Source organism: Falco cherrug, chromosome 2 (genome assembly GCF_023634085.1).
Source record: "Falco cherrug isolate bFalChe1 chromosome 2, bFalChe1.pri, whole genome shotgun sequence".
NCBI lineage: Eukaryota > Metazoa > Chordata > Aves > Falconiformes > Falconidae > Falco > Falco cherrug.
Window position 1 is genome coordinate 8,933,288 of NC_073698.1, and position 23,560 is coordinate 8,956,847.

The window sequence follows — 23,560 nt, forward strand, 5'->3', positions numbered from 1 at the left end:
CACATCAGCTCTCCCTCCAACCCCTGCCCTGCTTGCATGCTCAGACTGTCCCGACAACAGAAATACTCAATAATCTGGACACTTCCAAGAGTGACAGGATTTGGCACATATAATCCATTTGCTCATTTGCAAATAATCACTGCTAAAATTACCTGCAGGCTTCACAATAAACCCTCCAAAATAGAGGTTCAACAGAGTTTAATAGTTTCTGTAGTTAACTTAACCACTAGGCCAAGTGACAAATCTATTAGCCCAGAATTAAAGTTCAAGATGTCTTGTTCAAGAGAATATAGCACTGCTGTATTTGAAATAACTAATTCCTTCTTATGTTGAGAAACAGAGTAAAGCCTTAACTACACATTTTATGAGATTGGACAGAGCTAATCCATATGGACATACTACAGACTAGACTTATCACTTTGTAAGCTAGACAAAGAAAAAAAATTGCTCTGAGATGTGGAACTTAATCTTTTTTTATATATATACACACAACAGAGAAATTTACTGAAACTCTGTTTCAGTTCCATGGTTCCATGTGTTGGAAAAGGACGTGCAACAGAGAGCTGCAAAGTGAAACGAAGCAGAAAACGTTGATACGCAGAAAACTTTTGCGTTGGTGTTATTTTCTTTGGTAGACCCACAGTCTGCTCAGTGTATGTCTGAATTTTGTGTTTGGAAGCTGCAGAACTATAAAAAGCTTTGCCATTTAAAACATTTTAAAAAGAAAGATACTGTATTCAGCTGACATATGCAAGTCATTTATTAAAATGTCAGATTGTTTGGGGAGACAGATAGCAAGTGTCACCCCTGGGCCTCAAAGAGGAGGTTAAAAATTAAAAACATGCTCATCATCTCTACCAGAGCACATTATAAGCTGAAAGTAGTCAAGTTTGCTGTTGTGCTAAGCTTTCTATTGAAAGAGAGGGAATTACAGAACAGTGTTTACTCTCCCCCAAGCACCAAGGCCTGTCTGACCTGCTCACAACAGCTCTAAAGCTAAGTCTGTCCCAAAAGAATTTCTTTGGGTGAAAGCTGCAATAGGCTGTTCGAGGTTTGGTAGCAGGTCTGGTAAGTCAGGGGAAAAAAAAAGACAAAAAAAAATTAGTAACAGTCAGAGGAAAAGCAAGAGACAAAGTAAAAACTTTGTTTTTTCAGCCTGACTTGTCTCCTAGGTCTTGCCAGTGTAAGAATATTTTTTGATCCAGAACCCCAAGGGTAATTAAAATAACCATTTGCTTCTTAGCTCCCTGGGTTAAAAAATAAACACACACACACAAAACACCCACACCACACAAAACAACCCAAAATCCACAAACAATGAAGGACGAGAATCTATAGCCCTGCATGGCATTTAATTTGAGACAGGTACAGGCGAAGCTCCTGCCATGCAGGGCAGCATCCAGGTTTCAGCTGCAGCAGGCACGTGCGTTGGAAGCTCCAACATCAAACTCCAGGCCCTAATTCTGCAAGGGCCTCGGTGCTAGAAATACCTGGGTGCTGTCTGCAGGGGGGAACCTGCTGGCAGTGGTACTCCATGAAGATAAGAATGAGTAAAACACTGCAACCACTGGACAGCTGCCAAAAGCAGATGTTTGTACAGTACCTCCATATCAGCCAGGCAAGTTGAGGGGGCAGGAAGGGAAATCAGCACCACTTATAGCAAGTCAGAGAAGGAACACTATCCCATAGCCCTGAAGGAGCCTAAATATTATAAATGGTCATAAAACTTCTCCCTTCAGCAAGAGGTATCAATAGAGTGCAGTTATTTGTTAAAGACCCACCTTTTCTTTCTCAGCTCTGAATGAATGCCAGTAACAAGCAGCTGGAGTGTTCTTCTGGAGGTGGCTGCTATAGAATTTAGAGGGGAATTAAATTTACATTCTCTTTATCCAAAATCAAGTCCAATGAAATTTGCTCTAGGGTCCAGTTTTGTTCAGCCGGTGCCAGATCTGACACACGAAACTCAAAAACTCTGCCACACAGCACTACAAACACCACCAGACCCATCTCTAGTAGTTACCCTTACTGCATGTGAAATCCATCTGAAATCAAAACCAAGCCACTAACTATTGCTCTTCACTCCATCTTGTGAATTAGCACAGCCTTTCAGCAGCTTCCATTAAACCATCACTAATTCTGATGAGCACCAACAACTCATCTGAACATATAGCAGCACACAGTTCCTAATGTCAATGATATTATACGTCATGCTACTTACGGGGGGCAAGGCTTGAAGCCTGCTGAGGTCAGTGGAGTGAAGACTGTTTACAGGACTAACCCCAGATACAATATTCTCAGTCTTCCCATCAACATCTACAGTGCTTCCAGAATAATCAACTGGTGGTTTGCCACCTGTTTCACTAGATGCAGCAGACAGGAATGCTGTAAAAGATGTAACAGTCGGCCTTCTGTCCATTCTAACTGCAACAATATCCATTTTCATACTACTTAAACAGTTGTTACTTAAGTGCAATTCTTACTCAAGCACCACAAAATTTAATCCACGCTATGAAGCAAGAGCTACATTCGGTCTTTGCTCTGCCCTACCAAAACACGCCTGGTGTAAGGGTTAAGGCTTCTCTAAAAGAAAGGGCATGGTAAAAAGTGACGTTGGCAGCTTCCAAAATGATGAATTTCCACAACTTATAGGCAATTTTGAATGTATAAAAAACAACAAACTGCTCAGAAAACAGCAACAAGCATTTTGGTCCAAACGTAATTTATTTTTGTTAATAACTTAGAGTGACTGCAAGCAAACTCAGCACTTATAAAAAGTTGCCCAACCGCAAAATGAGGACCAACGTATTACAGGGTTAGTACAACACAGACTGAGGCAGGGTCTGCATCAGCACCCCTCTCACCTTGGCAGCCGCAGGCTTCCTCTGCGCTTCCAAGCTTTTCCACATGAGCTCTACTCCCAAAGCATTAGTGGTATCCCAAAGGGGAGAGTGACAGTGTTGGCAAGAGATTATGCAGACAGACAGGAAGGCAGATGGTCTACTGGTTTGGCTATGATAAAGGAGAGGAACTGGAATCCAAGCTGGGGAAGCAAAGGGACTTTTTCAGGCTAATACCCTGACAGATTTAGTTCAGGCTTAGTTTGCTGACCATGACATTAACAACAAGTTCCTAATGTTTTGGTACCAAAGAAATGCCACCACCAAAAGATACTCTGGACTCAAAAAGAGATATGCCTGACAAACACCAAACAAACAAAAATGGAACTTCATGCACCAGGATGAAAGCCAAAACAAATCTCACTGAGCAATCATATTTCCAGAACACCACGACATTTGCCAAAATACTGGGCCAAAGCTCATCTCCTCAGAGTTTGCTTCCACTGAAGTCAATGGCAATACACCTAGACTTGACTAATGAAATAAAGAACAAGTAAAATCAGGAAAACGGCCTCTCTGCTCCGTACACCATTGAAGGCTCATCATACTGCACTGCACTCCAGCTCACTCACATTTCAGCTCTAGAAGAGTTGGAGCATGACTGGATAAAAAGCACTCTCAGCTGCGGTTTGGCTTGGGTCTGAAGTGGCCCATGTACTGCAGGGTTTGCCCATGAAAGCTGCTTGTTTGATATCCCTAGAAACACAAGAATCCTGTAAGGTCAGTTCATCTACATAAGCATCTTGTCTTCAACAGCAGCCATAAACCTTAAGAAGGGTAAATAACACTGCACACTCCCATCCTTTCACCATTTTTGGTTTGGGGACTTTCTAAGCCAGGTGTGGTTTTAGGGTATTTTTTTTTTTAATGAACTTTGTCTAGTCTAAAACTTGTCCCCTCAAACTTACTCAACTAGCTACAGGCTCCTGAAAAATAAGAGAGGAATCTCCAAACTCCGCCCACCTCATACTCTATAACTTTGCAAAATGTGAACAGATGGGCAAGTTAACAAATGCTGGGAGTCACACAGCCACTTATAGCCCGGTGTGTACCTCAGCAGTTACACGCCTACCCAGACCTAAAGCTAGCCGACTGGAAACTCCAGCTGCAAGAACATAACCTTGTGGATTTAGAGAGATTTACTAATCTGAAAACAGAATCCTGCCTCAATTTGATCTTGCCAACTGCCATTTCAGACACACTGTTCTTGTGCTCATTACTAATTTTGTTTAAATGCAATCATATTACAAATCCAGCTCATTTCAGGCCTGTTTCACCACAGTTGCTGTGTACAGCTGTTTGCAAGATCCCATCATTTTTTTTTCTCAGCTGCAGTGGCAAATTACTGACATTACATTCAAAGAACCTTCAGTTAGCTCCATTCTAATCATCGCAAAGCTGAGGGACAAACAAGCTTTCCGCATTTTAATGTGTACAGCAGTACATTCCAGAAACAGTGCAGACACCTACAGCACTTCTTTAAAGTTTCATTCTTACAGATCCAGACTGGTAATTTTGGGGTTTTTTGAGTTTGTGTGTTTTTTTGTTTGGTTGTTTTTTCCCCCCAATTCATTATGCCACATTACATGAAAAGTAACAGAGAGCATGCATACACATCAAAAGGGTAGTATCCAGAAGTACACAGAAGACCCCAAATTCTGATCCATACACTGCACCTTGCAGAAAGGTTTAGTATGTTATTATCTCAACCCTTCAAATACAGCAATATCCTGCCACTCTGAAAACAAACTGTGACATCCAGTTCTGCATCTGTTTGTGATGGCAGATCTCCAGCGAGGCGTGATTCATCTCAGAATTAGGACTTCCAGCAAAATGCATGAAATGCAGCCAACCTTCCAACTGAACACTGCAGTCAGATGTCATGAACAAAATTACAGTGGATTTTGGACAAGATTTTTGAATGCCTACAGGTGTGTGGCTAAACAGGGAATTGTCCAGCTCAGTCTGTTAGAACACAGAAAGGGCACATGAATTTGACAGAGTCCCTGGAAGAACAGGAGAATCACAAACATCACATCTGAGATGAGCAGAATTGCACAAATCTTGAGAATGGACAGCAGCATCAGAGAGAAGGCAACACAGCCGCAACCACACCAAGCACAGGGTAACTTTGATAAATAAGGTTGTGGGTAAGAGATGCCCCATCTTTCCTCCCAGGGTCTGAGTACTGAATTAGCTTTTCACAAGGCTGAAGCCCCACAGACTTGTCTCTCAACAAGTCCAGCACTGCTGCTCCCCTGTCAGCAAGTCACTTACACATGGCCAAAGCTAACATATCCTCCTGGCACCCAGCTTGCAGCTGGATCACCACAGAACACTCTTACCAGTTCTCTGTAGTTACCTGACATTGTTAACACTATTAGGTTTTTCAATTCTGCAGCATTCAAAGGAAGAAAAAGAACGACTTCACGAGGTGCTTAATGAAAATATGTGACAAGCTCTCCTTCATCCTCTTGTTATTTCTGAGACTGTTCTGTCAACTGAGAACAGCTGCTATCATCTTTTAAGACTGCAAGAACCTCTCAGAAGACTGCTGACATTTTCCAAGTCCTGCACTTGGATCAGCCACGGGCTGTAATACTTCACAACAGAAGGAAGAACAGTATTTGAATAGTGCAGAAACGCGCAGTGCACTAGAAGTCTCATCAGCATAGATGAAGCATAACTGGTTCTGCCTTCAAAGTTCCTCCTACTGTCCAAGGATTCAAACTACTAACTTCCTCACATGTGACCTCCCCAATGTCACACAGAAAGTGTGAGACATAAACCCAATCTCAGAGATGAAACACAGCCTTGCCTTAACTGCAAGAAGCTTCCTCCTCTAATTTTTCCCCAGAACACCTACTCAAGCAAGCTCTTACATGCAATACATAGCTTGGCCAAATGATTTAAGGACTGGACAAACTCATTTACAATCCATGCTTAATACAGTGTTGGCACTCTTGATCAATATTTAGGAATTCAATTTCTTTACATCAGAAAAACCACGAACTTCACATAGTAAACAATGACCAAAGGAAAGAAATGACTGCAAATTTCTGACATCTATCACCAGTTCTTCCATTCATTTTTTTCTTCAGGCAGATTTGGAAAACAGAGGAGCTTCTCAAAGGACAGCCTGCTTTTCACAGAATCATAGGATCATTCAGCTTGGAAAAGACCCTTAAAATCATCAAGACCAACTGTGAACTTGGCACAGCCAAGCCCACCACTGAACCATGTCCCTAAGCACCACATCTACACAGCTTTTGGGCAGCCTGTTCCAATGCTTGATCACCCTTTTAGTGAAGAAATTTTTCCCAATATCCAATCTAAACCTTCCCTGGCACAACTTGAGGCTCTTTCCTCCTGTCCTATCGCTTGTTACTGGGAGAAGAGACCGACCCCCACCTGCCCACAGCCCCTGTCAGGCAGTTGTAGAGAGCGATAAGCCCCCCCCCCCCGAGTCTCCTCCTCTCCAGGCTAAACACCCCCAGTTCCCTCAGCTGTCCCCCATCAGAGCTGTGCTCCTTGTTGTACCCAGGGAACAACTGGTCTTACTATTAATGACTAAGGCAAAGGCGGCATTAAGTACCTCAGCCTGGTCCTCATCCTTCGTCACTACATTTCCCCTGGCATCCATTAAAGAAGTGAGACTCTTCTTAGCCCTCCTGTTGTTGCTAATGTATTTATAAAACCATTTTTAATTGTCTTTTATGGCAATAGATTAAGCTCTAGCTGGACTTTGGCTCTTCTAATTTACTCGTTGCATAACCTCACTGCATCCTTGTAGTCCTCCTGAGTAGCTTGCCCATTCTTCCAACGGCCATAAATTCTCCTGGTTTCCCACCCCACCGCCCCCCCCGAGTTCCAGGCAAAGCTCTCTGTTCAGCCATGCCAGTCTTCTCCGTCCCCTGCCCCCCCCCCCGGTCACCTTTCAGCACACAGGGACAGCCTGCTCCTGTGCATTTAGGATTTCCTTCTTGTAGGAAGTCCAGCCTTCCTGGGCTCCTTGGCCCTTCAGGGCTGCTTCCCAAGGGACTCTGTCAGCCAGGCTCCTAAACAGGCCAAAGGCAGCCGTCCCAAAGTCCAAGGTGGCACTTCTGCTGACCCCTCTTCCTTACTTCTCTGAGAAACAAAAACTGCATCATTTTGCAATTGCTGTGCCCAAGGGGGCCTCCAGCCACCACATCCACCCACAAGTCCTCCTCTGTTCACAAAAACAGGTCCAGCGGGATGCCTTCCTTGGCTGGCTCCCACACCAGCTGTGTCAGGACATTCTCTTCCACACACCCCAGGAACCTCTAAGACCGTTTCCTCTCTGCTGTACTGTATTTCCAGCAGACATCTGGGCAGTTGAAGTCCCCCATGAGAACACGGGCTAGTGACGGTGAGATTTCTCCTAGCTGCTTATAGAATATTTCATCTGCCTCTTCATCCTGGGTGGGTGGTCTATAACAGACTCCCACCGTAACATCTCCCTTGTTGGCCTTCCCCCTGGTTCTTACCCACAAACACTCAAGTTTATCGCCACCATCATTTTAAGCTCTAGACAGCCCAAACCCTACCTAACACACAGGGCTACCCCACTGCCCTTCCTTCCTTGCCTACCCCTTCTGAAGAGTTTATAGCCATCTATTGCAGCACTCCAGTCACATGAGTCATGCCACCATGTTTCCGTGATGGCAGCTATGTCATAGCTTTCCTGCTGCACAAGGGCTTCCAGCTCTTCTTGTTTATTGCCCATGCTGCGTGCACCGATGTAGAAGCACTTCAGCTGGACTATCAATCCAACCACCTGTTTGAGGTGAGAAGGCCCAATTCTTATGTGACCATCCTCAGGCACTTCTGTGGTTTCTAACACATCAATAACCCTTGCGTCTTTGCTGCCAAATGGATCTCCGATCCCTACCTCCATGGAGATGGAAGACTGAAGGACTTTGCTAGCACACTGTCCCTTAAACACTGGCGTGCCACCCCCAGGCTTATCTCTGGTGAGCCTGGTTTTATTCCTTTCCCTGTTCAAATCTAGTTTAAAGTTTTTTCAACGAGCCCTGCTAACTCCTGTGCAAAGATTCTTTTCCTGCTCTGAGAAAGGTGTACTGTGTCTGTTGCCAGCAGGTCTGGTATCCTGTAAAATCACCCACAATCAAAGCACCCAGAATTCTGTCAGTGACACCAGGCATTGATCTGCTAGCTCTTCTTGTTTCTTCTCTTATCGTTCCCTGCAGCTGGAAGGATAGAGGATATTACTGATAGTTAAGGTATTATAGAGGACCCAGCAGCAGTGACTTCCGAGTCTGCTGCTGCTTCAAAGCACCTTGAACCTAGTAAGCAAGCAAAGGCTTGAATCAGTAACCTCAGACTGTAAATCTGTCTGTGATTTTGCCAGAGTGACAGTCTTCTTCGTTGAATAAATATCGCACACTTCATTGCTTTAGACTGACGCTTCAAACTTCACCCAAAAGCTATCAAACAGCCAGGGCGCTGAAGAAAGTAGCAGAACACTTTCTGCCCGTGGCCTCGCTCCTGTAGAACTTTTTCAGAGGTTCTTGGAAAGACGTAAGGACTATCCATCCCTGCAGAGCAGCCTTCAATCAGATGAAAAGCTTAGATTTAAATAAGATCCACTGCAGAAAAACAGCAATGACCCCATGCCCACATTCAGCTACCAAAGGGTTAAATAGTAATTGCTATGTGATGAGAGCACAACAGCTGAAAACCTACTGAGATCCCTAATTTTGACCTACACCACTGCAGCACAGCAGACCAAAGGGCCATCGATCATACATTAAACATACGAACTGTCTGAAATATCCCGTTTCAGGTGACCACAGTTAATTCCTCAGATACAAGAAACTGTTAAGAGCAACAGAAAAATAGAAGCCTCTTTAGAAAAGTTTGGAAATTTACTAATGACTAGTTATCTAGGTGCATAAACATCTTAGCTCTTACCACAGATGTCAGCCATTTCTGTCCTCCTTTGGGTGTTCTGTAGATGACTGCATCACTGATACTGACAGAGGAACATAATGACATAAACAGCAGACACCCAGGCTGGAGACCAGCTGGGAGATTTATCATGGCCAATTAAATAGGGGAGGAAACAATTAACAAAAGCCTCAGTTCTGAAAATTATCAAATGGAACACTCAGAATGTATTTCTGCAGTAGCCAGATCAATTTAAACTGTGACAGAGTCAACTGTTTGTGTGTTATTATTGCGTTACACTGAGCAAAGGTCAAAGCATTAATTTTTCAGTTCAACTCAATACATGCACAACTACTAGAAACATTAGCAATGTCACTCTCTGTAACTATCATCAAACACCCAAGGGAACAAACGAGATGATGAAGAAAAAACCATCAAAACCACTTAATGCTGACAAATTACTGTTACTTATGAGATAGTTGGCAATTCCTCTTCTTTTCAGTCTCACAGATATGCACTGAATAATGATTCAAACCAGACTGCCTACAAAGTTGTTGCATATTCAGTAACATCCTGCATCATCACATGACTTTCTTAAGGGGTTGACCTCTATGGATGCTGCAATGGTACCAGGAGATGCAGCCCAGCATACTACACAAAGTAAAAGTTGTCATCCAGGGAGTCCCCAGTCCAGAAGAAGACACAGGAGACTCGTATGTTGGATAACTACATACCAAGCAGATGATAAACAGCCATAGCCCCATCAATTATCAATACCATATATAATACCTGCTTATTTTTAAGGTAATTAATGTATTCATAGTTCTATTTCTAGCAATATTAATACAAGAAACTAGAACCCAACACTCTTGAATCTCACCTATCTGATCCCAAAATTTGCATCCAGACACACACTTCCCCTTCAAATTATGAAAAGGGATGGAAAAATAGTACGGGGTTATTTATCAAGCACATATATATTATACATGTTCCTTTTCCAAGTTAAGTAAAGGTGGCCCATCCACCTACATCAAAACAATTAGTGTTTTGGCAGGATAGGTGACGCATCACGATTCTGTGTCCCTACATACTACAGGCACTTTTTTTTTTACCGCCCATCAGCTCTTCCTACCATTGTGAAATAGAATTCACTCCTATGTAGGCCACAGGCAACCCTGGATCCTGCCTAACAGATAGAAAGATAGGAAAAACCATTTTATTTGCAATTCATAAAAAGACCATTACAATTTGCAACATTTTACAACAGCGCGAGTGACTTACAAACATATGTACAACAATCACTGAAGAAAAGAGCTCTCTGTTAGATGAATGTTGAGTGACCTTCCCTTGTTGGGAACTAGAGAGTCAGAGTCCAGCTAATAAATCATAATTACCTTGATGCCATTTTCCCACCCAAAAGGAACCATATAAATTTAACAACAGTAGCATTTGTCAATTACTGAACTTGATCTTTTAAATGCTGGCACTTCTTTACTTTTTCAGAAGCAGCAACAGTTAAAGATGTTGATCATGAACCGTGATGTCAACTACGAGGGCCTGACTTTCTTTTACAAATATTAAATCCAGTTTATACAACTCATTTTGCTTGTCTCTCAATAATGGTTCTTGAAAGACAACCCACTTTTTTTTCATTTGCAATATTACATATAATTGATTATGTCTCTTAATCCTTGCATCTTGTACTGCAGGGCAATATCCTGCTTGATATTATTATATGTGTGCAAGATTCATTTTCTGCCTGGCAGAGTCTACATAATTTAATGTAAGTCTCTTGTCTGCCCTTTGCCAAAAATTCTCTAGTTGGATACACGCTAGCTCTTAAATGCACTGCTGTTAACAGGTTTCCTCTGAGGAATGCCTCTATAATGCTCAATCCAATTATTACTTTATCTCTGTCAAAATTAGAAATACCATGGCCCTGAGATAACAATTTAGTCCAATTTATAAATTCTTGGGTTTGCCGGTTACAAGGCCTCAGAAAGACGGTATCTGGAACAGGTACTTCCCATTATGAGACTGGTTCCTCCCCCTTGGCAGGTACTATCGTTATCGCTTTTGGGTGCCAAATAGATGGTATTTTATCTTTATCCTTCTGCTACCCATAATCTTTCAAATTCTTCCTCAACACCCTCCTGTTGAACAACTTGTCTTACTGTTTTTTCCAAAGACTGTGCAATCCTGTGCAATCTTCAAGTCTGTACACTGGGAATTAGTCCCACAAGACCGGTAATATCCAAACCACCGTTCCCAGTGCTAGAATATAAAAAGGCATCACAGGTGCTCACTGGTAGATGTAACCGTTCTTTGACAGCTGCTCAAATGGCCAAGTCAAGGGTTTCTAAATTTGTATTTGCGTGCCGTAGATCTGCCAAGTAGACCAATCATGCTATAGTATACTCTTTTAAGATGTCAATTTTCTGAAATGGCTTCAAAAGGAGCCTTCTCAATTTGATGCAACCAATCATTAATTTTTATTAGGAGTTCTGGTTTTGACATTCCAATCCATGGATTAATAAATAAAGCCAAATATTTTTCAGAACTGCCAGGTTCAATCATATTCAAGGGAATGCCATTAACTGTCCACGGAGGACAGTCACTGATCACATATGTATGTTTAATGGGCTTGATATTAAAGCCATAGCAGTTTTCCCTTTCTATCTTGAGGCGAGTAAGTTCACAAAAGACCTCGAAAATTTCAATATTCTTTTGCGTTCCCTACAATGAGCCACTTCACAAGACTAAACAGCCTGCAAAAGCCATAGTTGTTATCTTTCTCATTATGGTGTTGAAACCCACTTCCCTCCATTTCCAATTTACACAGTAGAGGGTCTACAGACAAGTTAAATAAAATAGGAGATAGTGGGCCACCCTGTTTTACACTGATCTGGATCCTGACAGGATCTGACTGCTAATTCTTCAAGTCAATGTGAGTGTTGGTATTACAATATAAGTTCATAACCAGGGCTATAACGTGACTGTCCACACCCTTTTGTTTAAGGGCCATAATGATGTGTGAAAGGCTTTAGCTAGACCTACAAAATGCACTTCCAGGAGTCCATGTTCCTTCTTAGCATTCCTAGTTAAACGCTGTAATAGTTTTAAACTCTCTGCACATCCTGATGATCTTATAAACCCTCTTTGCTGCAGATGAATGGGACATGCCTTAGTCATACTCGCTGTTAAAACCCTTGAGAACAATTTTTAAACGATTGAACCAACAGTAACGGGTTGACAATTATTGATGCCATTCAATATATCCAGTAGAGCCAATTTAGATGTTAGCACAGCCTGACATTCTTTCACCATGTGCGGTATACTGCCAGTCACTAGCCATAGACTGAAAAGCTCCACCAGTTGGGTGCAAAGAGGATTTATCTTAACAAGATCTCTCAAACTAAGGCCATCTGGTCCTGGCACCGCATTTTGACTAATCTCTTCGACGTTTTTAGGGATTTCTTTTGCTGCGATCATGGCTTCAAATGCTGAGTTGTCAGCCTGACCCATGGTCCTGAAAGCACCTAGGCCCTTGAATGTTCCTGACAATTCCCATCTTGACTTGAATACTTTGTGCACCTCATCCAGTGGGATACTGCATTTTAGGGATTCTACGTCATCCAGGATAATACCAGCCAGTTTTCCTCTATCCAGGTAAAACAGCCAGAATCGGAGGAACTGGCCCCGTTTCTTAGCCCTCTTCTTCATCCACTGCTTTGGTAGGCTACTTGGTGCTTTCGACCCTGACTTGCTTTCAACTCAGAGGACTTCATAAACAGGCATGCATAGCAGTCTTCAACTGCCTTGTTAATCAGCGACAGGGACCCTTCCTTCCCTTCTATCACCTTTTCAGAAGCTCCCTGAAGGATGGGCAGCTTAGTAGACGTTAACCAGTCTGAAATTTTTCTACTATAATGGGACCTTAGTCCCCTTTCCTCACATGATCCAATGTCAGCAAGGTATTCCCCCTCTTTCCTTATATGCTCTCTCCACGCTTGATCTTTCTCCATCCTCTTTACAGGACTTTTATGCAGTCCTCTTATCACTTGCCTGCTTAGTTGTTTTTGACAGAATATGCTCCACAGTCAACTTATTTATGTTCTTACTTCCCTCGTACTGCTTATGCAGCTTTTTCAACAACTCCACCTCCTCATCAGTCCAGCACTGCCAGTGTAGTCCTCTCACAGTACCCTCTTTAGGGCAGGAAGAGAGAATTTGTAGAGGAAGGAAGGCAGTGGGCTGATTAGCATTGATAACATGCAGCTGTGGCCTTGCCTCGAAGGCAGTGGGTTAATTGATATGGATGATGTGCAGTTGTAGCTCGTTCTGCTAAGTAGGAGGAACAGTGTGGTCTGACCTCTGGAGGAAGGAGAAACAGCATGGACAGTAGAATCTGGCCGACGGTAAAAATCCTTATTGCAGCCCGATAGCTTGTTTGTGCTGCAACAATAATTCACTCCGTGTTTCCAGTAACTGGATGTGCCAGGTGTTTATGTCGCCCAAGTCTAATTTTTGTTTCAAGTACTCTCTTATATTCCTCACATATCCAGCCATTGACAGTTGCTGCTTCTACAACCCCTTTGCACTTCAGAAAGCGGCAGGCAACACTATGATGTTTTACATCTGTCCTGCCACAACAGGACCATGTAAACACAGTCTTTTTCCTTCCATCGGGTCTCTTTAGATGGTCTACGAGTCCTGATATTTTTCCTATCTGGTTCCCACACCGTGGACAAGATGTATTATTTTCCAGGACCTTTACCGCCAGTGTTCCATGAGTTGATAGGCCCATACTGGTTCCCAGGATAGCAGTTGATGGCACTGGAGCAAACTGAACCACAGCTCCTGTGGGTGAAAGCTCCTCCTCACTCTTATTCTCTCTTTCCCGTGGGCTGACTGTAATGCCCTTATAACTCAGGGAAGCAGGTTCCTCATACACCTCTCAGAAGCTGGCCAAGCAGTCCTCTGAAGTGGAAGGATGACACCATTCCAAGCCATCAGCCTCTGAGTTTAACTCCAATCCAACCAGATTCAGTCTCTCTTCCACTGGTTTTTCAAGGTCAGAGATGGTTCTACTGACCGCAACATCTCTCAAGCCCTTAACGCTTGTTTGTGTGGTGACCGATACATGAAGTTAATTGCATCAGTCTACCCATTTTGGCAATTTAAATTTGAGGACAAGTATAAGCCAGACAGCACAGCCTTCTACAGCTGTCAGGCTGAGCCCAACAGTGCCCGTGGGCACAGGCTTTGGGCAATGAGTAATAATCAATGGCAGGAATTTATTTAACCTTATTTAAATACTATCAAGTCGTCAGTGGAGCCATTAGATGGGAAGTAACTCAGTAACTCAGATTGGGGCAGAGGGTCAGCTCAGTTCCCCTGAAGAGCATCCAGCAGGACCACAGGGAGGTGCGACCTCTGCAGCTAAGCCCAGTTAACAACTATGATACCGAGTTAAGAGAGTCTTAGTTACCCCTGAAAAATACAGCGGGGCTAAATTATGGGGTCTCATTTTACAAGCCTTGCAGACTTCATTGAGAACCTTTCTCGAAACGCTTTTTTTTTTTTTTTTTTTTTTGGGTAAATAACGTTGATGTTTCCTCAGCACTTTAGCCTGGTAAGACGCACTGCTTTGATAGCGGGACGCACATTGCTACACATATGCTACAAAAAGAAGATTTACAGCAATAACCACTGAACATGCTTGTTGTAACATGAAGGTGTCAACAATCCATTTCACTGCCGCCAGCGTAACATCATGTACATCAAAACACCCCAAGTTTCGGTGTTGCATTTTTTTGGAGAAGCCACACTTCCCCCTTCCTAATTTTTCATCTTTTCAGGCAAATAAATGACCTCAGGTCCTAGCCAAGGGCACTGCTGCCCCACAGGCTCTTCCAGTGCCATCAGCGCCGCGGGCAGCCAGGCGGGGGCCCGAGGGGGCGGCCCAGGCGGTGGGTGGGCGCCGGTCACTCGCCCCCTGCTCCGGTGGGATCCGGTGGGATCCGGTGGGATCCGGGCCCCTCGCCCGCTGGGGACGGGCACGGGCACCGCTGCCAGGGCACCCACCGCCCGGGACACCCGCGGCCCAGGCCGGGCACCTGCCGCCGCCCAGCCCCCCTCCCCCCGGAGGACACCCCCGCCAGCACCCACCTTGTTGAGGTGGGGGTTCCGGGTGATGTCGTAGCCTCGCTTTTTGACGGCCAGGGCGCCGCCGCGGTGGGTCGCGCTGCCCCCGGCCTGGCAGCCGCGGCCCCGGCTGGCGCTGAGGAGCAGCGGCCTCCGGCCTGCCCCCACCAGCCGCAGCAGGCGGCCGCCCGCCCCGCCGCACACCGGCACCATGGCCCTGCCGCGTCTACCGGGACGGCGTGAGCGGGGACGGGCGCCCGGCGGGGCGGGGAGGGCGGGGCGGCCCGGCCCAGGTGTGCCGCGCCCGGCCCCTCACGGCGCGGCGGACCCCGGCGAAGCGAAGCGAAACCCAGGAAGCAGATCCCGGTCGCGCCTCCTCCGTTACCTGTTAAGGCGCAGCCGGCGGCGGAGGGGAGGGGGCTGCTCGCCGGGGCCCGCCCCCGCCGGGGACAGCGGGCCCGCCCCGCCCGGGGCCCAGCGGCGGCCGCGGCACGGCCGGCCTGAGGGGACGGGGTCAGCCCGGCTGGCGCTGCGCCCCCGCGGGGCTCGCCGGAGCCGCTCGCCGCGACCCCCCTGCTCCGCTGGTGCCGGTGCTGTCCCCTGAGGCTTTAATGAAGGGCACGGTGAGGGGGGAGCCCGGGCCGGCGCTGCGGGGAGCGCGGCTGGTGCCGGGGGTCCGGGGCAGAGCCGGGGACCCCCGGCGGGACGCGGGGCGGGGGGCGGAGGGGGGCAGCTGTGGGTCCTTGGGAAGCTCTTGGGGAGGCCCTACCAGGCTGCCCCCTTCTGCAGTGTGAGCGGCCGTGGGTAGCTCAGCATTTCAGTCTACCTGTAATCTGTACGTCCCATGTATAAAATCTATATGTGCCGTATACTGCCTATACACAATGCATATACCATATGAGGGTCACACGTGTATTACATGTATTTCTTTTATATATCCAATTCACCGAAGAAGGCAGGGCCCTGCATCCGTTTCTCCGAAGAGATGAGCTCTTTTATCCTTTGAAATGCCGACATCACCATCGCTGCTATCACTTCTCGTATGAAAACCCACTGCCTGGCTGAGTCCCCAGCACAGGGGACGATTCGGGATCGGTTCCACTCTCAGATCAACACTGCTCCCATACGCGTGTCCCCATGGCGAAGCTCAGGTCTGCTCTGGGCGCTCTCCAGCTTCTTCCATTTGCGTTGCTTTCTGCAGATGTATTTTTTAATATGCTTTCATATTTTGGGGGACAAATGATACAGTCTGTGCAGAAAAGAACAGACTACAGAGTGAAAGGGGTTGATTATTTGGATATGCTTGTCCTTTCTTGCCTTGGCATTTTATAGGCACTCCATAAAATAAGCTATTTCAGCTTAATTCCATGACCTTATGATTTCTCCCTAAAGGGTATATGGTTCATGCGTTGCCCTCAGTGTGCCCAGGATATTTACGCCTCTGCTATAAAACAATGATTATATTCAAACCTCATATTTCCGGACTGTGGCCACTTAGTAACTACTAGGACCATGGGGGAAAATACTTCCCCACCCAGTCAGATATATTCTGAGAGTGAGGTGGTTGGTCAGGTCTTTGGTTTTTTTTTCCTTTTGCTTTAAAATACCACAAATTGGCCATATGTGGAGATGCACCACTCATGCAGTGGAGATAAGGAATACGTGCATCCCTGAGGCCAGGTTATAATGAGGGAGATTCTTAGTGCATGGAAGACACAAGAGGGAATTTTCCACTATTACTGCTTTTTTGCATAGCTATAAATTAGAAAAATTTGAGACTTTGATCTTGGGAAGATCAATCTGCATAAAAACTAAGTCAACATCTTGCCAGCTTCACAAAGTTTTCCTGCTCCCACCAGCCAGCACAACAGTGGTCTCACCCAGCCTGAATTTGAGTGAGCTGTTCTCCACACCATTACAGATCCACTGTAAATTCTGCAGTGTCTTTGTGGTGGCTGTGGCCATGTGCATAGCAAACAGGACATTTGACACTGCTGTTTGTAGGAGAGTCCATAATACTAAATCTCTGGATTCTTGAGCCACTCCTAGTGAGCAAAGATAAAAAAAGAGGAGAAACTTCCCTGACTGCTTTGCAGAAGTACACCATTAAGTTGTTTGAGGAGATTTATGTGACAGAGGAAGAAGTGCCAGGCTGAGAGCCTGCACAATACGGTTGCTTGACACAGCTGAGGAGCGTCTTGGGTGGTAGCATTAGCTGTCCTAGCAAGAGGTGTCCATCCTTAGGCTCTGAGCAAATGCATTTACCTGGAGAATCTAGACAAGCTCTTCCTACCTGCAGGACCTAATTACACCATCTAGTGCTTTCTAGTGGACGCACCACTAACAAAACGCAATGAGTTCACTTTGCCTGTTTTGTAAAACACTGTGTGCCTCTTCTTGGAAAAAAACAGCCCACAGCTTCATGTTGAAAACGCTCTAAGAGAAGGTCAGAACTCAACGTCCGTATAATTTGACTGTGTATGTCTAACAGTTAACTTAAACTGGTTTAGACTACATGCAGATTTGGGGTTCATGTGCTTGTCATCTCTGCTATGAACCGCAGGAAGTGCCAGTTAGTTTTAACTGGTTCACTAAACAGTAGCTTTAGCGTCTTGAATTGTGAAGAGTCAAACCACCATGCATTATGGCGTTGCAAACCTACCTAGGGTGTGATGAGCATTCTGCATGATACAGAGGCAGTTACTAAAAAAAAAAAACCAACCCTACACTACAACCTGAAATGTATTCAATGCAAAATTCCCATCAACTGTTTTGACATTTTTAACCCAATATTCTTCACTGTGGGGGTGGCGAGGCGCTGGCCCAGGCTGCCCAGAGCAGCTGTGGGTGCCCCATCCCTGGCAGGGCTCAAGGCCAGGCTGGACGGGGCTGGGAGCAGCCTGGGCTGGTGGAAGGTCCCTGCCCATGGCAGGGGGGTGGGACTGGGTGGTCTTTAAGGGTCCTTCCAACCGAAACCAGTTTATGATTCTGTGATAATTCTATATCCGCAGACAGAAAAGGTTTCCTAGCATGCTGAATATTTTATCTTCTATGCCTAGTGACAGCTGCATACAGGCCCTACAAGTGAGGGAAAGAGAATTTCAGGGCTAGATTAAATCCCTCGTTGTATCACTCTAAGTAGGTGGAACAATTAACCTGAGAGGCTTTCAGACCTCCAATGGACTAAATTTCCAATGTTTTGGAAATACAGAAAGGCCTATTAAAGTGTAAAATAATAAGTATGAACATGATCTAGTGAAAACAACTTGTTTTTTACAGTAATGATGTTTTACTGATGAAAATGGGTATTATCACAAAGCATTTTCATATCTACAGAACTGTTCATTTTTCAGTGAAGCTGAAACCCTAACTAGTCTCAATTTTGAATTAAAAAATGAATTATAAGAAAATAATCTACTGAGAACGGATTTTACAAGAATTTTTTACTGTGTGAATTTACTTTTGAGTTTAATTTATTTTATATAATCCATTTAACAACAGAAGTTCCAAAGTTCCATCTGAAATAGGTTTGATTCTTCAGATCAACACAAGCAAGAATAACTCTTATTGGGTCTTTTTCAGAACTGATCGCTTAAATTTACTCAGCTGTAGCAAATACTGAAGATACAATACTTCCTTGTCTGAGAGGGGGCAGGGTGTTGCTGGCTTCTGTATCTACAAACCATGTATCTCGCAGCCTCCTAATCCTCTGAACCTTCTGGTAGACCTTACTTAATTTTGCTTCAGAGGAGTAGACGACTAAGTACTATTAAAGGCAAGATGCGAAAGCACAGACATCAGCACAGTTACCGTGGAAGGCAGAGACCAATAATGAAAAGCAAATTTATGGTCCATGCCTGCTTGATAAAAGACAGGGAAGCTGTGGGAGGAGGAAATAAGGCATTAAAAGGTCTTTCCCATGCCATGGGACCACTGGCCCAGGCTGACAGCTTTGGTCTGTTCCTGATTGGTGCAGGGAATTGTTACTTCCTGACATTGGACCTGAGTGAGTGAAGGTAAGTGTGACACCTCCTCGGGCTGGGCTCCAGTTTTCTAAACACTGGCAATTTTATTCTGCTTTGTAATGTTCTTCAAGGTGCCTTCTCAGAACTCGTGAATCACTGCCTGTTTTTGTGACATGGGTGGAACACACTTTTTAAGCTAAGAATGCCCATAAACTAGCACACAGTGAGCTAACATAATTAACATTACCATCACAAGGATTTCACACAGTTTTCTCAAGAGTAAATCAGCTTCTCCTGCCTAATACTATTCCAAAGCACAACAAAATAAAGGAGCTTCATCGCTTGCTTTGGGGCTTGTCAAACCACATTTCCCAAAGCAGCAATCTGAAACTGAGAGAGCTCCCCAAATAGTTGGTGCATTTTCTGGCTGGGGACACAATTTCCACTATACCCCTGGAAGAGAGTTGCCATATAAATCTTGACTTTGTACATCTGTCTTCTCCCCATCGGTGCTGGATTGAGGGTCATGACAAAACCATAAAGCAGCATGTGAACTGTCAGAAGAGAAGTCTCTTTTCTTTTCCTGGCCCTGAATTGATAGAATTATTATTTCGATTTCAGGAGTGCCTGGAAATGTGTCAGGGACCTTGCACAGTACCCCCTCAGAAGTTTATGGTCTCTATGTGCAAGAGGGACAAACGTTGGCAGGGATCAGGAGGCATCATTTGCCTGGGGCTACACAACAGGTCAAATGGCAAAGGTGGGAATTCCTGCACACGTCTCCTACAACAGACTGGCAAAAAGCGCAAGACAGGGAGTGAGGGAAGTGCTATATCCATAGTATCTAATTTCTAAATCGGCTGCAGAAATGGCTGCATATGAGATATCCCACTATTGACTGCTAAGGATCTAGGACAGCAATGTAAGAAGGGTTATTTTTAACAGGCTCACAGCATTTTGAGCATTTTTGGCTCATGTATACACTGCCAAAGGAAGATATCTATAGATAGATACATATACACACACATATAAACACTTTTGCCTTTATTGTTACTGTATGGACTCTTTCACATACTTTATTTCCTTCATTTTAAAATTCTGGCTTATATGCTTCTCAGAGCAGGATGTATTGTATATTTATAAAAGTAAAAATAAGATTTTCTCTGCAGCCATGAATTGTCTCCCTACTGTTGTGCAGACACTGAATAGTGCCTTGCTGGCGGCTTCTCATCTTGTACCCCCTATTGCCTGGCAATAGCCATCAAACTGATTTTTTGCAGCTCAGTGAAAAACAGATTACAGATGCTGGGTTTCTAAATTTTACCTGGCACTGCAAAATAAAGCGTGGATCTGATTTAGATTCTTTATCTCCGAGATGCAGAGTGCTTGCTGTCAGGTGCGCATGAATGCACTTTGTCTAATGCGCAAGCCTCTCTTGAATGCATATTTAATTGAAGCAACGGTTAAATTCTTGATTAAAAAACTAGAAAGAGTGCTACAAAAAAGCTACAAAAGCAGTGAAATGCACGCATATTACCATTGAGCTCTTAGGATTTTATTTTAGCTATTTTTCAGCAGCGAGAAGGAAACAATGGTTTGTAGAGTAAGATTCTATATACACTTGGGGATTTGTGGATTGCTGCAAAATGCAATTGAAGTTTCAGAGCATGTTATAAGAGCTAATTTATTCCTCTACTAGTTTAAAACGCCTCTTTGTGCTGTGGCCTTGCATTTAACAGTTCGTCATCTAAGAGAATGCCAATGAAATAGTCTTTAAACTTACCAGAGAATGAATCTCTGACATATAAATCAGGACCTTAGTGTCTATTCTACGGCATTATCTTTCCTCTCAGGAAATGAATGTAAGTTATAAACTTACATTGTGGTGGTTTTCAAACCACATACCTTGAGAATTCTTGGCATTGTGCAGCCATGTATCTCCTGGTTTATTAGATTTTGCAGAGACTATATACTATCCATTCATGCAGACTGTTTAAATTGATCATGACGCAAGAAGCTTAACACAACAGGGGCCCTGAGCTTTGGTCGGGACCCCTCTGTACAACAAACAGTGGCAAGAAAAACTATAAATGCTATAGGAGAGTCTGGAGACAGGTGGGTCACAGATAGCTTCCCACATAGAAGGCGACATAACATTTTCATCTGTTGTAGCATTTAGGCTGCTCTTCTGGGTCATAACTCTATATAGAATGTATATTTATGCATACATATATTGAGAGAGAATACCTGTGGAATAATGTATGTGTAGTAAATACATACATTATAGGTAACTGTATGCATTAGCTCAGTTAGAAGTTACGGGCTCAATTTATATGGCATATGCAGGGTATCAGACTGGGTCAGGCCACGAGATTTGAAGGCACCACAGGGATCATCATGCCAGCCTTTCCCAACTGCGAGCAATTATATACTTGATAATCCACAAGGATTTGTAAAAGTCATCTCCAGATGCAGCAGCCCCAGACCTCTAACAAATACAAGACCTAAGGTTACAGAAAAAATGCCACAGATGATCGCATGCCACTATAAAATAGCAGATTCCTGCAATGGGGTAACAATCCCCTCTGGTCTTAAAAATCTTTATTACTACAGCCTGTCCCATGCAGCAAAGTTCAAAGCCTTTTTTTTTTTTTTTTTTTTTTATAATATAAGCATGGTTAATGCCACTGTGCTAACTCCCTGTTTTCGCATACACATTAGAGATGGAGGAACATGCAGAGGGTTCTTGTTCACGGTCACATACTCAGACAGTGATGGAGCTGGGAACAGGATCCATACGTCCCATCTGTCAGTCCCTTGCTTACTTTGTCATCTATCACTAGGCTCCCTTTGTCACAGTTTGTTTCCTTGACATGTGCTCTCATGATGTTATTCTTCAGCAGTGAGAGACTTCACTGTCATCCAGACAAAAACCATCTGCAGTTGTGCAGTTAAGGCCTTAATCAGACCTTTGGACCTCTTCCCTGGCTTTGGCTAGTTTTAAGTGATAATGATGATAGTTTATACTTCTACCTCTTAAAATTAAAAATGAGCATGAAGATAAACACACTTTAGTCAATAAATTCTGCTGTCCTCTCTAATATAAATTTTGGCGCTTTTTTTTGGGTGTGGGTTTGGTTTTTTTTTTGGTTGGTTGGTTTTTTTTGTTTTCCTCCCATCTTACCACAGATGTCCTAATCAGTACATTAACCCTGTAGTGCACAGACATGATCCTCTGTCTGAATTCTTGAAGAGAAATGGGCAAAACAGCAAAGACAATACACTATTTAACATCTTAATTTTTACTAAACAGAATCAATTTATAGTGATAAACAAACATAAGATGTTCATTTATTTTAAAACCGATTTTATTCCATTGGCATAGGCTTTGAGCTTCCTCCCGTATAAGTTTTTGCTGTTGGCATAGGTTTTATAGTTGGTTTCAATAGGACTTGAACACTGCTGTAGTCCAGCTATAAATTTAAATCACATTTTAATTTCAGAAATAGTTCTCTATAAAGTGCAAAAGTACATTTTTACATCTAGCACGATGACACTGTTTTTGAGGAACATCATACGTGTCTAAACAGAAGGTTTTGAAGACCAAAAGGAGGTGGATAATCTTTCTCCTTAAAAGTCAGTTTGTTATTTGAAGGAGCACAAGAACCTTCCAACTAGTAATGTGCTACAAGTCTGACCTCCACCTTCAATTTTGCCAGAAAAGTTTGTGCAATTGAAAGATTGCGTTAATATTATGGATTCATTAAAATGATGCTGAGTGAGACTTTGCAGCTCACAAAAAAAGGTAAGATGTCCTGATAATGCCTTGTGATATAAAAGAAGTCAAGGAGGTGATCAAAGACTCAGACACATGAACAAGAGCTGTTATACAAGTCACCGAGGGGTAAAATTATGGTGTCAGCAGATCCACCCATGCGCATCCTCACTCACTGCTGCTGTGAAGGCAGTTTGAGGTAGGTTAATTACAAGTGAAAGTACACTGCAGTCATCTGTATTACCTTCAGCCTGCCTGGGGTAAGCATACCGATAGCTGGGTTAACCTCTTTCTGAATAGCTCACATTTGTCAGGACATGGGGACACGTACATATACAGCTGATATGCAGCAAGTTTGAGAATTTACAGTAACCAAAGTTTTAACCGTCCTCTCTGGCTTTAAAGCAATAAAATATTTATCATCATACCAGAGTTTGGTCAAAGGAGGTTTAAATGATGACTTGCTGCCATGAAAATAAGCGTAACATGTTTCTGAACAATCTTTTTCGGTTGTGCAAAATTGCAATTAGCACTTGACTTTATCAGTTCAATAGTTTCAGACTAGATATAAGGATGACATTTTTTACCATGAGGGTGGTGAAACACTGGCACAGGTTGCCCAGAGAGGTGGCAGATGCCCCATCCCTGGGAACATCCAAGGTCAGGCTGGACGGGGCTCTGAGCAGCCTCATCTAGTTGAAGGTGTCCCTGCTCATGGCAGGGGGGTTGGATCAGATGACCTCTAAAGGTCCCTTCCAACCCAAACTGTTCTATAATTCTATGTTTCTAATTATTTTAGGTCATTCCTAAGTCTTTATGACATTCCTAAGTCTTCTAGGGCAGTA

At 44.0% G+C, this 23,560-nt stretch overlaps 1 protein-coding gene across 1 annotated transcript in view; it reads right to left on the minus strand.

Annotated features, from left to right (window-relative positions):
* Positions 1–15,416, minus strand: part of ME3 (malic enzyme 3) — a 136,073-nt gene extending 120,657 nt beyond the window's left edge. Inside the window, exon 1 of the mRNA XM_055703113.1 lies at positions 15,000–15,416. Within this exon, the coding sequence (XP_055559088.1) occupies positions 15,000–15,188 (189 nt within the window). The 5' untranslated portion in view covers positions 15,189–15,416. The remainder of the gene's footprint in view (positions 1–14,999) is intronic.
* Between the last annotated feature and the right edge of the window lie 8,144 nt (positions 15,417–23,560).